At 48.0% G+C, this 14,582-nt stretch overlaps 1 protein-coding gene across 4 annotated transcripts in view; it reads left to right on the top strand.

Moving 5' to 3' along the window:
* SDK2 (sidekick cell adhesion molecule 2) overlaps window positions 1-14,582 on the top strand; it is a 334,770-nt gene that overhangs the window by 147,989 nt on the left and 172,199 nt on the right. For all 4 annotated transcript variants that reach the window (XM_060202671.1, XM_060202672.1, XM_060202670.1 and 1 more), the window contains exon 2: window positions 9,840-9,999. In XM_060202671.1, coding sequence (XP_060058654.1) covers window positions 9,840-9,999 — 160 coding nt within the window. The remainder of the gene's footprint in view (window positions 1-9,839; window positions 10,000-14,582) is intronic.

The raw sequence follows: 14,582 nt of genomic DNA, 5'->3' as shown, positions 1-14,582 counted from the left end.
AAGGACCCGGGTTCAAGCCCCTTGGTCCCCACCTGCAGGGGGAGAGCTTCATGAATGGTAAAGCAGGGCTGTAGGTGTCTCTCTGTCTCTCTCCCTCTCTATCTCTCCCTCTCCTCTCAATTTTTCTCTGTCTCTATCTCTATCTCTGTGTCTACATCTCACCATCTATGTGAAAGGAAAAAAAAAGTTACCAAGAGTGGTGGAGTCATGGAGGCACCAAGCCCCACAAATGACCCTGGTAGCCTAAAAAAAAAAACAAACAAAGAAGCACTATAACATAAAATGTGGGTCTCTTCCCATCTTAGCCCCCAGACACCCAGTTCTCGTCCCTAAGTGCCCCGCAACCCCTCTGTCTTATGTAAACCCCTAAAAGAGCCTGTGTATATACAAGCAAAATATATTTTTATTCTGGAGAGAGGGAAAAGAAGAAACATCTTTTACACAAATGGTAGCAGACTGTATGGCCTGTTCTGTATCTCACTAGGGAAAAAAAAAAAACACTGATAGTTCTCAAAAAATCATTTCAGAGCCTTCTGCTGCTAAGGTTCCTATTGTTTGGGGATGCTGTCATTTCTTTAGCCAGACCCCCTCTTGGTGGTCCTGCAGTTCATTTCTAGGCCTTTGCTGCTCCAGAGTATGGTGATGTTATGCTGGTGTCTCAAACACCCATACACAGGACTGGCAAGATAGCTCACTGGATAATGCACTGATTTGGCTGCATACAACCCAAGTTCAAGCTTGGCCCCCCACCTTGAAGGAAGCTTTAATGGTGTGATGTCTCTCTCTCTCTCTCTCTCTCTCTCTCTCTCTCTGTTTAAAAACAAACAAACACCCATGCACAAGTTTGTCTGCAGAGGAAGAAGCATTTCTTGAGCTAGGGGACAGAGGGGCATATTTTCAGTTTGTATCAAATTGTTCTTGCATTCAACTGCAGTCCCACTAAGCTGGGTGTGAACATGTCTGGGCCTTGGCAGCTTGACCAGCACAGGGACTGTCGCCCTGGGCAGAGGTAAGAAGAGAAAAATGGCATCTTAGTGGCTTTTAGCTTCCCTTTCTCTATTGTGAGCACTGGAGACTTTGTCTATGTTTGGATACTATAATTCTTTTCTGTTAAATTCTTCCTATTCTCTCTCCATTTTTCTGTTGGCCTGTTCATTTTTTTTCCTTATTGATTTAAGGGAATATTTTTTTAATCTCTGGGAAATGAGCTCTTTGCCCATGATAAAAGCTACAAATATTTCCTACCAGTTTGTCATTTTGTTACTTCTCTTTATTGATGGATTTTTTTTTTTTTGCCATGCAGACTTTTTATCTAGTTGAAAGTATCAATCTGTTTTATGACTTTTCTGGAGTTTGTGTAGTACTTAGAAAGTACTTGGCAAGTCTTCCCTTTGCCAAGATTATACATTTTTAAACCCCTGTGATTTTTTTCTAGTTCTTTCAGAATTTCATTTTTCATGTTTAAAACATTGATCTTTCTAGCATTTATTTTGAGGTAGTGTAAGGAAGAGATTCAACTACATTTCTCCCCAAATGGCTCCCTGGCTGTTCCAAAATCATTTATTGAATAATTGATCTTTTGCCCACTGACATAAAATTCTACTTTAATCAGATATTAAATAATCCTATTTGTAATGAGGTCTGTTTCCAGACTCCCTAACAGAGTCACCTGTTTGTCCAAGAACACATTGTTTTTTAATTATTATAGTTTTAGAATGTAGTTTAGTATGTGTGCTCGTTTCCTCTACCATTCTTTTTTCAGAATGTTCTTGGCGATTCTTTCATTGTTGTTTTTAAACTGTGAACTTCAGAATCACTTGCATTAAAAAAAAAAACCTTCATTGGGAAACAGAGACAGAAAGAGAAAGACGGGATGAAACTTGGACTGAGATGGTGTGTCGCACCAAAACAAGTCACTCTGGGAAAGGAGTGGAAGAGGAGGCTCTGAGGGAAGTCGCTGGGGTTCTAAAGCTGAGGGTGAAAGTATTTTGCAGACACCTACCATGAGGAGCTGGGAAATTTTGCCCATGTGTAGACAATTGTGTTATAAACCATCAGCACCCCAGAAAATCTGGGGGGACTCTTCCTGTGTATGCTTTTACTTTTTAAATTTTTTATTAATGATTTAATAGTTATTAACAAGATTGTAAGATAACAGGGGTATAATTCCATACAGTTCCCGCCACCAGAGTTCTGTGTCCCGTCCCCTCCATTGGAAGCTTCCCTGTTCTTTATCCCTCTGGGAGCATGGACCCAGGATCATGATGGGGAGCAGAAGGTGGACGGTCTGGCTTCTGTAACTGCTTCTCCACTGGACATGGACACTGACAGGTGGATGGATTCATAACCCCAGCCTGTTTCTATTTTTCCCTGGTGGGGTAAGGCTCTGGGGAGGTGGGGTTCTGGGGCACATTGGTGAAGTCATCTGCCCAGGAAAGTCAGGATGGAATCATGGTAGAGTCTGCAACTTGTTGGCTGAAAGGCAGTAAGATGTAAATCAGGACAGACTGTTTAAGAAATAGGAACCCGGGAGTCGGGCGGTGGCGCAGTGGGTTAAGCACACATGGCACAAAGCACAAGGACTGGCTTAAGGATCCCAGTTCGAGCCCTCAGCTCCCCTTCTGCAGGGGAGTCGCTTCACAGGCGGTGAAGCAGGCCTGCAGGTGTCTGTCTTTCTCTCCCCCTCTCTGTCTTCCCCTCCTCTCTCCGTTTCTCTCTGTCCTATCCAACAACAATGACATCAGTAACAACAATAATAACCACAACAGTGTTAAACAAGGGCAATAAATGGGAAAATAAATAAATATAAAAAAGAAAAGAAATAGGAACCCAAAGGTTATAGAGCCGATGAAACTAGGGGTATTCATGCAGAAGGAAGCTAGGAAATCTGTCTTATGTATGTTCCTTGGGGCCCATGACATTAGTAATTTTTGCCTGAGCCTGACAGCTAACATGCAGGTGGACTATACATATTATCTGGATAGATGGTGTCAGAGTTGAGAAACTAGGGCTAGAAAACTGGACTGGGGCAGAGAGTAACTCACAAACATGAGGAAAGTATATAAATACCATTAACTGTTTACCCCATTGATGTGACCTAGGGCCCACGTCTATTCCTCAGAGGCCTGTGCAACCTCTGAGTCCCTGTCAGTCTGAGCTTGCAGTCCATGGTCACAGCTGGGAACATTCTAGGCTGCACATATGTATGCTTTTTAAAAAATATTTATTTATTCCCTTTTGTGGCCCTTGCTTTATTGTTGTAGTTATTGATGTCCTTGTTGTTGGATAGGACAGAGAGAAATGGAGAGAGGAGGGGAAGACAGAGAGGGGGAAAGAAAGATAGACACCTGCAGACCTGCTTCACCACCTGTGAAGCAACTCCCCTGCAGGTGGAGAGTCGAGGGCTTGTGTCGGGATCTTCACGCTGGTCCTTGTGCTTTGCGCCACCTGCGCTTAACCCGCTGTGCTACCGCACAACTCCCCATATGTGTATGCTTTTATATGTGAGGCAAAGTTAAAGAGAATGTTGTCTGTATATTGCTGATTCTTTCTGCCCACATTTCTTTGTTCTCAGTTCTCCCTTTCCTTCTGCAAATGAACTATCACGTACATTTGTCTAAGTTATATGCTGCCTAAACCTGGGACTGAGACTGAAAGGAGATGCTGGCCCCTGTCCACGAAGCGTGAGCTTTTTTCCTCTGGAGTAACCTGTCCGTCTACATAGCGGATCAATAACAGAAGCAGCTGTGCCAGGGACATTCCTAAACACTTTATGCTTTTTAGTCTTTGGGATCATGTAAGGAAAATGAGCCACTGCAAAGAGGTCAGGTAACCTGCCCAAGGTCAGTGATGGGTGCTAGCCACCTGTGCAGCCGTGGCACAGAAATTTGTTATTCTTGCACGTCAGCACATAGAGTTGCCCACGGACAGAGACACACATACTTGAGCTCATAGACATACAGACACCTGCACGCTCGTACATCCCCTAAGCAATTTTGCACAGACTAAGGCACAAACATACACACACACACACACACACACTGCTAGCCCCATGCCCCCACCCCATCTGAATCTTTCTTCTTCCATCTCTCTCTGTCTCTCTCTGTCTCTCTTTCTCTCTCTCTCTCTTAGTCTCTCTCCCTGGCAAGAAACCTTTCAGACAGAAGGATGTGTGACAGACACATTGACCAATCCACATGGCATTATTATTATTATTGTTATTATTTAATAATAATCAACAAGACCGTAGAATAATAGGGGTGTAATTCCACACAATTCCCACCACCAGAGTTCCGTATTCCATCCCCTCCATTGAAAGTTTTCCTGTTCTTTATCCCTCTGGGAGCATGGGCCCAGGATCTTTATGGGGTGCAAAAGGTGGAAGGTCTGGCTTCTCCACTGGACATGGGCATTGACAAGTGGATCCATACTGCCAGCCTGTCTCTATCTTTCCCGAGTGGGGCGGGGCTCTGGAGAAGTGGGATTCCAGGGTACATTGATAAGATCGTCTGCCCAGGGAAGTCAGTTTGACATCATGGTAGCATCTGCAACTTGGTGACTGAAAAAGCATGAAAATACAAAGCAGAATAAATTGTTTAATAATCAGGAAGCTAATGGTAACACTATAGCATATGAGATTTGGGGTCTCCATTTTGGATAAGGCTACAAGGTCTATTTTAGGTCTATTCCAAAGGGGTCATGACTTTACTAATTTTTGCCTGAGCCCGACAGCTGACATACAGGTGGGCTAAAGGTATTGTCTGGGGAGATGGTGTCAGAGTTGGAAATAGGACTAGAAAGCTGGATCAGGGCAGAGAGTAGCTCCCAAATATGGGAGCTGTATGTAAATATCTTTAACTATAAAGATATCTGATCCGATCTGATCTGGTGCCAAGTATCCAGCACAGGAGCCTGTGTAACCTCTGCATCCCTGTAGGTCTGAGCTTGCATTCTGTGGTCATAGCTAGGAACATTAAAGATCCTCAGACCTTCCTAAGTCAACCCCTGAGGAGAACATGAGAGAGGAGGGGCTGAGTCCCCTGCCTGGTCCCCTGCAGGATCCCTGGGAAGGGTCTCCCCTGCCACTTCTTCCCTTCATCATCATTTCCCACAGCCCCTGCAATCAGCCCAGCCAAGCAAAAGTCACGCAGCTCCAGGCTGGCACCTCTCACCTCCCACCCCGGTAGAGCCTGAGGAATGAACTGACAAAAATGCAGGCCTGGGAGCAATTTGCCAGAGAGCTGGTTTCCGGAGGCGAGAGTGTCAAGGTGCAGAGTGTGCTAGCGCGCGTGCATGTGTGTGTGTGTGTGTGTGTGTGTGTGTGTGTGTGTGTGTGTGTGTGTGTGTGTGTATGGGTGGGCATGCAAGCACAACGACCCACCCCTCACTGTTCTGGCTCTGACTCAGCCCCACATCCAAGGGATTTAATCACTCGGGGGCTGGGGCTGTTATTGTTTTAAAACAAATGAGTGATGACAGGAACTAACAGAGGGTTTTTAAAGAGGCAATTCAAAGGGCTTCTGAAAGCTGCTGGAGAATACGAATGTGCCTTTCAAGTGTGAGTGTGCTCATTCGTTAAACTGAGAGCTGAGCTGAGCTGGCTGCTGCTGCGGGCAGAGGACCGGATCCTTAGCAAGTGGGTGCCCGCCGCCTCTTGGCCCCAAGGCTCCAGCCAGAGGTGGTCTGGGACCCCACAGCACTGGGATGGACCAGCTGGAATTCCCCAAACACACAATCTAGAACAGAAGAGGAGGTACCTTTGTGACCCTGTGGAAAAGCAGTGGGCTTAGCAACATGACAGTTACTGAGGGTGGTGGTGAGCTGGAAGGAGCAGCATCAGAGCTGGAAGTGAAGGGCAGCTCCAAAGAGGGCAGCCTGGGGCCAGGGGGCACCTGCCACACCTGAGCCTGTTCAGCCCGGGTACTGCCTCTGTGATTTACCCCCTACACGCTCTCTCGCCCCTCCCCAGCGGCATCATGGCCTCTCACCACTTCCTCTGGGCCGGGCCATGTCTTAAACCAATATAGTGGCTTTCAGTTTGCTAACTCTGGGGTTCAGAGGGGATGTTGTCTCCAGCACCAAAGCCTCTTTGGGGCATCAGCCAGCTCTCAGCATGACAGAACCCCCTCTCTGAGTTCTGTCTACTTTTGTGTGTTGGGGAGAGAAAGGAACATATGCAGAACTAAGTTCATAATCACAATTTCTTCCTCCTGACCTGGACACACTGCTGCTGCTTCTTTTTTTTTTTTTTTCCCCCTCCAGGGTTATTGCTGGGGCTTGGTGCCGGCACTATGAATCCACTACTCCTGTGATCAGTTTTTTTTTTTTTTTGATAGGACAGAAAAAAAATTGAAAAGGGAGGGGGATATAAAGAGGGAGAGAGAATGATAGACACCTGCAGACATGCTTCACCCTGCATGTGGGGAGTCAGAACCTCGAACCGGGATCCTTGCTCAAGTCCTTGCTCTTCATACTATGTGCGCTTAACCTGGTGTGTGCCCGAGACATTGTTTCTCTTCCAGTGTCTCCTGCTGGAGAGAAGGAGACTCCGGAAGAGAAATGCTTGCCCACACCTGCACTCCTGGAGAGAGAAGGCAGGCACGTTGGCCTGGAGACCAGATGGCCAATGCCTGTCCCCCTCAGAGATGGTGTGATGGTCAGCAGGTGCAAGGCCTTGGGCCTGACACTCCTGTCTACCCTATAGCAGGCCAGGGACCAAGGGAACTGTGAGTCTTTTTCCCCTTAAAACAATGGGGTGCCATGGTGATCATCAGGCCACATACGCCCCTAAGCCCTAGTGAATGCTCACTAGACTGTGAGTGATGGCTTCTGGAGTGTGCTTCCAGGCACAAATCACATGGAAAGGCTCAGAACACACACACACACACACACACACACACACACTGTGGAAGGATTCTCCTCCTACTCCTGTCCCCACCGTACTGATCAGTTGGCACTTGGTCTCTGCAGCTTGTGACCCTGGACACGCTTCCAGCCCCTGTCTGTCCGGTTGTAGCACAGATTAAGCACACTTGTGTTGATGCCCAGAGTCTGCCAGGTGCATGAGGCTTGACTGTTCTTTCAAAATGGTGGCTTCTTCGTGCCTCACCCAGCAGTGTCCTCCCCCACCCCCAGGGGCAAATAAGTCCAACAATAAGCATGGAACCTCCCTCTCTGTCTTCTTCCTTCTTTCCCTGTACTCTGGCAGCCTCCTGGTCAGTGCCACACCCATCCTCAGTCCCTCTGCCCCAAAGAGCAGAAAAGCTCCATTCATTCTTCGTGTCCTCAGAACCAGCCCAGGCAGGTAGGTGTCCTTTCTCTGCTGGGCAGCTGATAGGCAGGCTGGCCCAGGCCCTGGAGTGGGAGGGTCAGGCAGGCTGGAGATAGGAAGGAGAGGACAGACTCTACCCTGGGTGCCTTTGAAGGGCTCTTCCAGTTTTGGAGAGCAGGAATCTTTTTTTTTTGCAGTGAATATAGATATATATTTTTTAATTTCTTTATTGGGGGGTTAATGGTTTACAGTCAACAGTAAAATACAGTAAATAGTTTGTGCATGCATAACATTTCCAAGTTTTCCACATAACAATTCAAATCCCACTAGGTCTTCTGCCATCATCCAGGAGCTGAACTCTCCCCCTTACCCCCAGAGTCTTTTTTTTCCCCTTTCTTTTTTCCTTTATCAGGGGATTAATGTTTTCCATTTGACAGTAAGCACAATAGTTTGTACATGCATAACATTTGTCAGTTTCCCACAAAACAATACAATCCCCACTAGGTTCTCTGTCATCCTTTTTGGACCTGTGCTCCCCCACCCCCACCCCATCCCAGAGTCTTTGACTTTGGTGCAATACGCCAACTCCAGTCCAAGTTCTGCTTAGTGTTTTCCCTTCTGTTCTTGTTTTTCAACTTCAGTCTAGGAGTGAGATCATCCCATATTCATCCTTCTCTTTCTGGCTGATCTCACTTCACATGATTCTTTCAAGCTCCATCCAAGATGAGGTGACGAAGGTGAATTCACCATTTTTAATAGCTGAGTAGTATTCCATTGTGTATTTAGACCACAACTTACTCAGCCACCCATCTGTTGTTGGACACCTGGGTTGCTTCCCCTATTACACATTGTGCTGCTATGAACATAGGTGTACACGAATCTTTTTCGATGGGTGTGTTTGGTTTCTTAGGAGATATCCCCAGGAGAGGAATTGCAGGGTCATAGGGCAGACGCTTCTCGCCTTCTGAGAGTTCTCCAGACTGTTTTTTGTTTTGTTCATTTATTTTTTGGAAAGCAAAACTCTTCCCCCATCAGTGTCATCTTATGTCACCCCACCTTCCTGGTGGCCTTCCCTTTGGCTGAGGCACAGTGAGTGTCTCTGCCCTCTTCTGCCCTGAAGGAGAAGCCCACATACAAAAAGCACAGTCTGGGAGATGGCATAGCAAGTAGAGCCCTGGACTTGAAAGCACAAGGTTCTGAATTTGATTCCTGGTACCACACATGCCAAGAGCAATGATGCTCTGGTTCGGTCTCTGTGTTTCTCACTAATAAATAAATACCTGTTTAATAATACTTTTTTAAAAAGACATGGAATGATGTCCAGTGGGAAAGCAGTTATAGCAGCCAGAACTCCCACCTTCTGCACCCCAAAAGGAATTTTAGTCTATACTCTCGGGGTGGGGGGGAAAGAATGTCACGGGAAAGATGACTAGAGGCCTCTGAAACCCACTTCCACCAGGGCTCAGGACACTTGTCACTAGCAGTCTTTGGTTTTATGCCATCACTGAAAGGAAAGCAAATCTGGAGCACAGCAGAGGAAGCCAGGCACTGTTTCTGCTTATCTGAGAGGGAAGAAGAAAGGACACTTGGGAACAGCAATGGGTGTAGGTGTGACTCAGAAGGGAAGTGAAGGGAGCCAGGCGGTACTGCACCTGGTTTAGCCACACATTATAGTGCACAAGGACCCAGGTTCAAGCCCCTGGTTCCACCTGCAGGGGGAAAGCTTCACAAGTGGTAAAGCAGGGCTGCAGGTATCGCTTTGTCTCTCTCCCTCTCTATCTTCCTCTCCCATCTCAAGTTCTCTCTGTTTCTATCCAATAATAAATGAACATATTTTTAAAAAGAATAAGAGTCAGCAGGGGTAGATAGCGTAATGGTTATGCAAAGAGATTCTCATGCCTGAGGCTCCAAAGTCTCAGGTTCAATCCCCTGCACCACCATAAGCCAGAGCTGAGCAGTGCTCTGGTAAAAAAAAAAAAAAAAAAAAAAAGAGGAAGTGAAGGCAGGACCATAGATGTGAATAAAAATGGACAAAAATATGATAGATAGATAGATAGATAGATAGATAGATAGATAGATAGACAGACACATAGATAGAATTAACCCATATCTATGACTTTGAGAGAACTATGGCAGTATCTGCTGGAGGGGCATGAGGACATAGAACTCTGATGGTGAAAATGGTGTGAGATACTCCTATTATCTTGTAATTTTGAAATCACTCATTTAAAAAGCAAAGTAAACAAATTGGGGAAAAAAAGACATGGAATAGATGTGAATCCCAGGAGGGGGAGAGACAAGTTACCAGATTGTGTGTGGGGGTGGCAGTGGAGAGAGATGATGAGTCTGGAAGGTGGGGGGAGGGGGGTGTGCAGTGCAGGGAGCCGGACATAAGAGCAAGCCCTGAATTCAGACCCACTGGAGTTCAGCTTCGTCCCAGCTGCACAGCCCGCCCATGGGACCTGGCCGCACCTGCCACATCTGCGGGGGCATTGAGGTGCTCGGTACTGTGTCTCACAGAAGATGAGCCAGCACTAACCTGTGCCTTTGTGTCTCTGATTCCCTGCAGACGACGTGGCCCCATATTTCAAGACAGAGCCAGTGCGGACGCAGGTGCACCTGGAGGGCAACCGTTTGGTGCTCACCTGCATGGCTGAGGGCAGTTGGCCGCTGGAGTTCAAGTGGCTCCACAACAGCAGGGAGCTGACCAAGTTCTCCCTGGAGTACAGGTAAGCACATTTGCTTCCCTTCCTGGGGCTGTGGGGGCCTGCTGTGCCCTGCAGGGCCGGGGCTGGGGGGGGGGGGTGCCTTGTGACAATGCAGAGCTCTAGGGCTTCTCCCCTAATGCTGCCCAGTGGAGGCTGGGGGTGGCGGAAACGGGGAAGGGAGCAAAGGTAGCCCTGTGTCCGGGGTGTGGGAAGACCCCTGCCTCCCTGCTCAGCCTGGCAGAGGATGGCTGGATGGGGACCAGAGGCACTGCTCAGGCAAGGACACCTAGAGTCAGGGTGCTGATTGGGAGCAGGGGGCTCAGGGCCGGGTTGTGGCACACTTGACCATGCCTGAGGAGCAGGTTCAAACCCCACTCCCCACCTGCAGCGGGGAGGCTTCACAAGCAGTGGAACAGTGTTGCAGGTGTCTCTCTTTCTCTCCCCTTTCTATCTCTTCCTCCCCTCTCAATTTCTCTCTGTCCTACCCGATATATATATATATGGCTGTCAGGAGCAGTGAACTCATAGTGCCAGTACTGAGCCCTAGTGATAACCCTGGAGGCAAAAAACAAAAGAGAAAATGACTGCCCAGGGTGGTGGATTTGTTGTGCAGGCACTTCTTCTTCTAGCGTTTGCCCTTCTTCCGTAGCCAGTCAACAGGTCAGGTTGAAAGCTGTCAGGAGCTGCTTGTTGCTGGCTTTGAAAGTGACTGGGATCCATGTGGATTCAGTCGGCTAGGAAGGATCGTCAGTTTCCCCAATAAATGGGTACTCACGGGATGCACCACGAGAAGGTCGATCCAATGCATCCCTGTGCAGGCGCTGAGTCCCAGCAATAACACTGGTGGAAATTATGAGAGAGAGAGAGACAGAGACAGAGACAGAGACAGAGAGAGAGAGGATCTCCCCACCAGCAGCTGGGCTGTGACCCAGGCTGTGATGACCCCTCCTCCTGCACTGCTCCCCTGTGAGAACCCTATTGGATTCAAGAGGGGCCTGGACCCAACAAATGGGACTCAGCACTGAGTGACACCCCTCACCTTCTATTTTGCAAGTGCAATGCAGGGGTCCCAAAGGTGGTTGCCCTGGCCCCGTCAGGCCTATCTCCCCTCTCTGAGGCTCTCCCTTCCTCCTGCACCCCTCCTCCCTTCTACGCCTTTTTTTTTTTTTTATCGGTTCCCAACCTTGTGGCTGGTGATTAATCCCAGGCCTGATGTGCATAATCGGTTTTGTTGGGGAAACAAGATTGTCTTGCCCTGGGGATGTTGATACAGATCTGCCACCAGGGGCTGGGAATGCAAATGAGAGGACTGGAAGGGATTGTGCTGGTAGCCGGCCTTTCTGGAGAGCTCTCTTTTTCTTTCTTTCTTTTTTTTATTAGTGATTCAATAATGATTTACAAGATTACAAAATAACAGAAGTATAATCTCATACAGTTCCCAACACCAGTGTTTTGTATCCCATCCCCTCCATTAGAAGCTTCCCTATTTTTTTTTGCCTCCAGGGTTACCGCTGGGGTTTGATGCCTGTACTACTAATGTACTGCTCCTGGAGCACATTTTTCCCATTTTCGTTGCCCTTGTTGTGCCCTTGTTGTTATTGTTATTGCTGTTGTTGTTGTTGGATAGGACAGAGAGAAATTGAAAGAGCAGGGAGAGACAAGAGGGGGAGGGAAAGACAGACACCTGCAGACCTGCTTTACCACTTGTGAAGCGACTCCTCTGCAGGTGGGGAGCCGGGGGCTCGAACCAGGATTCTTACACCGGTCCTTGCACTTTGTGCCATGTGTACTTAACCCTCTACACTACCACCTGCCCCCCAGAAGCTCCCCATTCTTTTTTTTTTTTTTGCTTCATGAGTTTTCCAACAACCCAATGCATTTTCTTTTTTAAACTATTTATTTATTTATTTATTTATATGAGATAGAGACCGAGAGAGATTGAAAAGGGAGGGGACGATAGTGCGGGAGAGAGACACCTGCAGCCGTGCTTCACCACTCGTGAAACTTTCCCCCTGCAGGTGGGGACCAGGGGCTTGAACCCAGGTCCTTGAGCATTGTAATGTATGCACCTAGCCAGATGCACCATTACCTGGCCCCTTCCCTATTCTTTATCCCTGTGGGAGAATGGACCAAAATTCTTTTTGAGGTGCAGAAGGTGGAAGGTCTGGCTTCTGTAATCGCTTCTCTGCTGGATGTGGGCGTTGGCAGGTGCATCCATACCTCAGCCTGTTTCTGTCTTTCCTTAGTGGGTTAGGGCTCTGCAGAGGTGAGGTTCTGGGGCACAATGGTGAGGTCGTCTGCCCAGGGGAGTCAGGATGGAATCATAGTAGCATCTGCAACTTGGTGGCTGAAAGTCAGTAAGATATGAAGCAGGACAAACTGTTTAATAAATAGGAACCCAAAGGTAGTAATGAGCAAGTGAAACTAGGGCTCTTCCTATGGGAATAAGCTAGCAAGTCTGTTTTAAGTATATTTGGAGGAACCCATGACTTCAGTGACTTTTGCTGAGCCTGATAGCTAACATGCAGGTAGACTGAAAGTATTGTCTGGGAAGATGGTGTCAGAGTTGAGAATCAGTCTAGAAAACTGGATTAGGGCAGAGAGTAGCTCCTAAATACTCTTTTTCTTTAGGAGACAGGAGACCTGGGTCACCCTGTTCCCCAGGCTCCCTCTGCCCTAGTTGGACCACTAGTTGCTATGAGCAAGCATGCTGGCAGAGGGGGAAGTAGGGGCCAGGACAAGAGGACCACCTCCCACTCTGCGATGCTGAGACTCAGAGCAGGAAGCAGGGGGCCTCACATGCTGGCCAGTGTGAGCTTCTGCTTTCCAGGGGCCCATGGTGGGGGATTGGCTGAGTAATCCACTGTGGTGGGTTTTAGTTGAAGACCAACAGCCCCTCTGGAAGGCTGCCAACTCACTAGGGCAGTTGAATCTCTGGGCAGAGCTACTGCATCCTCTTGGGTGGTGGGCATATTTGAATGAAGCATCAAGGGTATGTAGATCCTACCACTGGTGTGTGTGGCACCAAGCTTCCAAGCCTACCTGGACTTCCACTGGCAGGGAGCTGGAGGCAGGATGCTAGAGGCTCTTTCTCTGGTCTAGAACAATTCCTCTGGGTGTCCTGGGACTGCAAAGATGCCAGTGTGGGTGCTACACAGAGCAGATTTCAGTTGAGTTAAAAGGATCTGGGCACGGACTTCCTGTGGAAGCATCCAGCTGTTGGTGACATCATAACAGCTGTAATCACTGGCAACACAGAAGAGTTTTTTTTTTTATGGCAGACACTTTTATGTGGATGATCTCATTTCATCTTGCCAGCAAGCCAGAGGGTGTTCAGCTGTCTTCGCTGTTCTGCAGATGAACATATGAAGGCTCAGTTCATGGCAGGGGGCTGGAACGAAGGAGGGGGGGGGTTCTGATGCACTTGGTTGATCGCACACATTGCAGTGCACAAGGACCTGGGTTCAAATCCCCAGTCCCCACCTGCAGGAGAAAAGCTTCACCAGCACTGTAGCAGGTCTGTCTCTCCTCTGCTAAACCCCCCTCCCTTCTCAACTTCTCTCTATCTCTGTCCAGTAAACAATAAATAAAGAAAAGAAATACTTTTTAAAAAATAAAAATTAATATCATCTTTTTAAAAATTCATGAAGGGGGATGCTGGGCGGTGGCTCAAGAAACCACACAAGGATACCGGTTCAAGCCTCCAGCCCCCCACCTGCAGGGGGGAAGCTTCACACGTAGCAACACAGGTCTGCAGGCCTCTCTCTCTCTCTCTCTGTATCTCTCTCTCCCTCCCTCCCTCCATCTCTCTTTCTCTCTGTCTTCTCCTCCTCTCTCAGTTTCTTTCTGTCCTATCCAATAAAATGGGGAAAAAATGACTGCCAGGAGCAGTGGATTCATAATGTTAAGCCCCAGTGATAACCTTAGAGGCAAAAAAGAAAGAAAGGAAGGAAGGAAGAAAAAGAGAGAAAGAGAGAGAGAGAAAGAAAAAAAGAAAGAAGAAAGAAGGAAGGAAGGAAAGAAAGAAAGAAAGAAAGAAAGAAAGAAAGAAAGAAAGAAGAAAGAAAAGTCATCCAGGATCAGATTGTTGATTGGAGCTCCAGTATCAGCCACCAGACTGCGGAGATGGGGTTCCTTACTGCCCACCACCCTGTCTCTCGTGGGAGAGGGGCTAGCTACTGCGACTCCTTCCTTAATGCGTGTCCTGGGCAGTCTTTCTGTGCACTGCACAAGCTCTAGAATAGAGAGCACAGGGAGAAGGCAAATATTCCCAGCAGTGCTAGCTTGGGGGGAAGCTCTTAGGGGAGACGGGAAATAAATGAGCTTCCACTGGGGAAACACATGCTTCCTCCCTCCACCCCCCTCCCCAGTCGTTGGCTATTGTGGTTTGGTGGCAGCTGGTGCGCAAATTGATGGGTCAGGGTTTGCTTCTAATTGAAAATGTGCCTTTTTGCCCACAAGGGCAGGTCTCGCTCCTCAGAGGGCCTTCCGAGCCCTAGGGGTGTCTGTTCCTGACGGCATCTGCCTTGCTGTGTGCCTGCTGTTCCCTCCAAACTGGATCATCACAGGTCCCGGATGCTTCCCCACACATGTGCTCTGTTCTG

Source organism: Erinaceus europaeus, chromosome 12 (genome assembly GCF_950295315.1).
Source record: "Erinaceus europaeus chromosome 12, mEriEur2.1, whole genome shotgun sequence".
In the NCBI taxonomy this organism is placed as follows: Eukaryota; Metazoa; Chordata; class Mammalia; order Eulipotyphla; family Erinaceidae; genus Erinaceus; species Erinaceus europaeus.
This window is presented reverse-complemented; position numbering and strand designations above follow the sequence as displayed.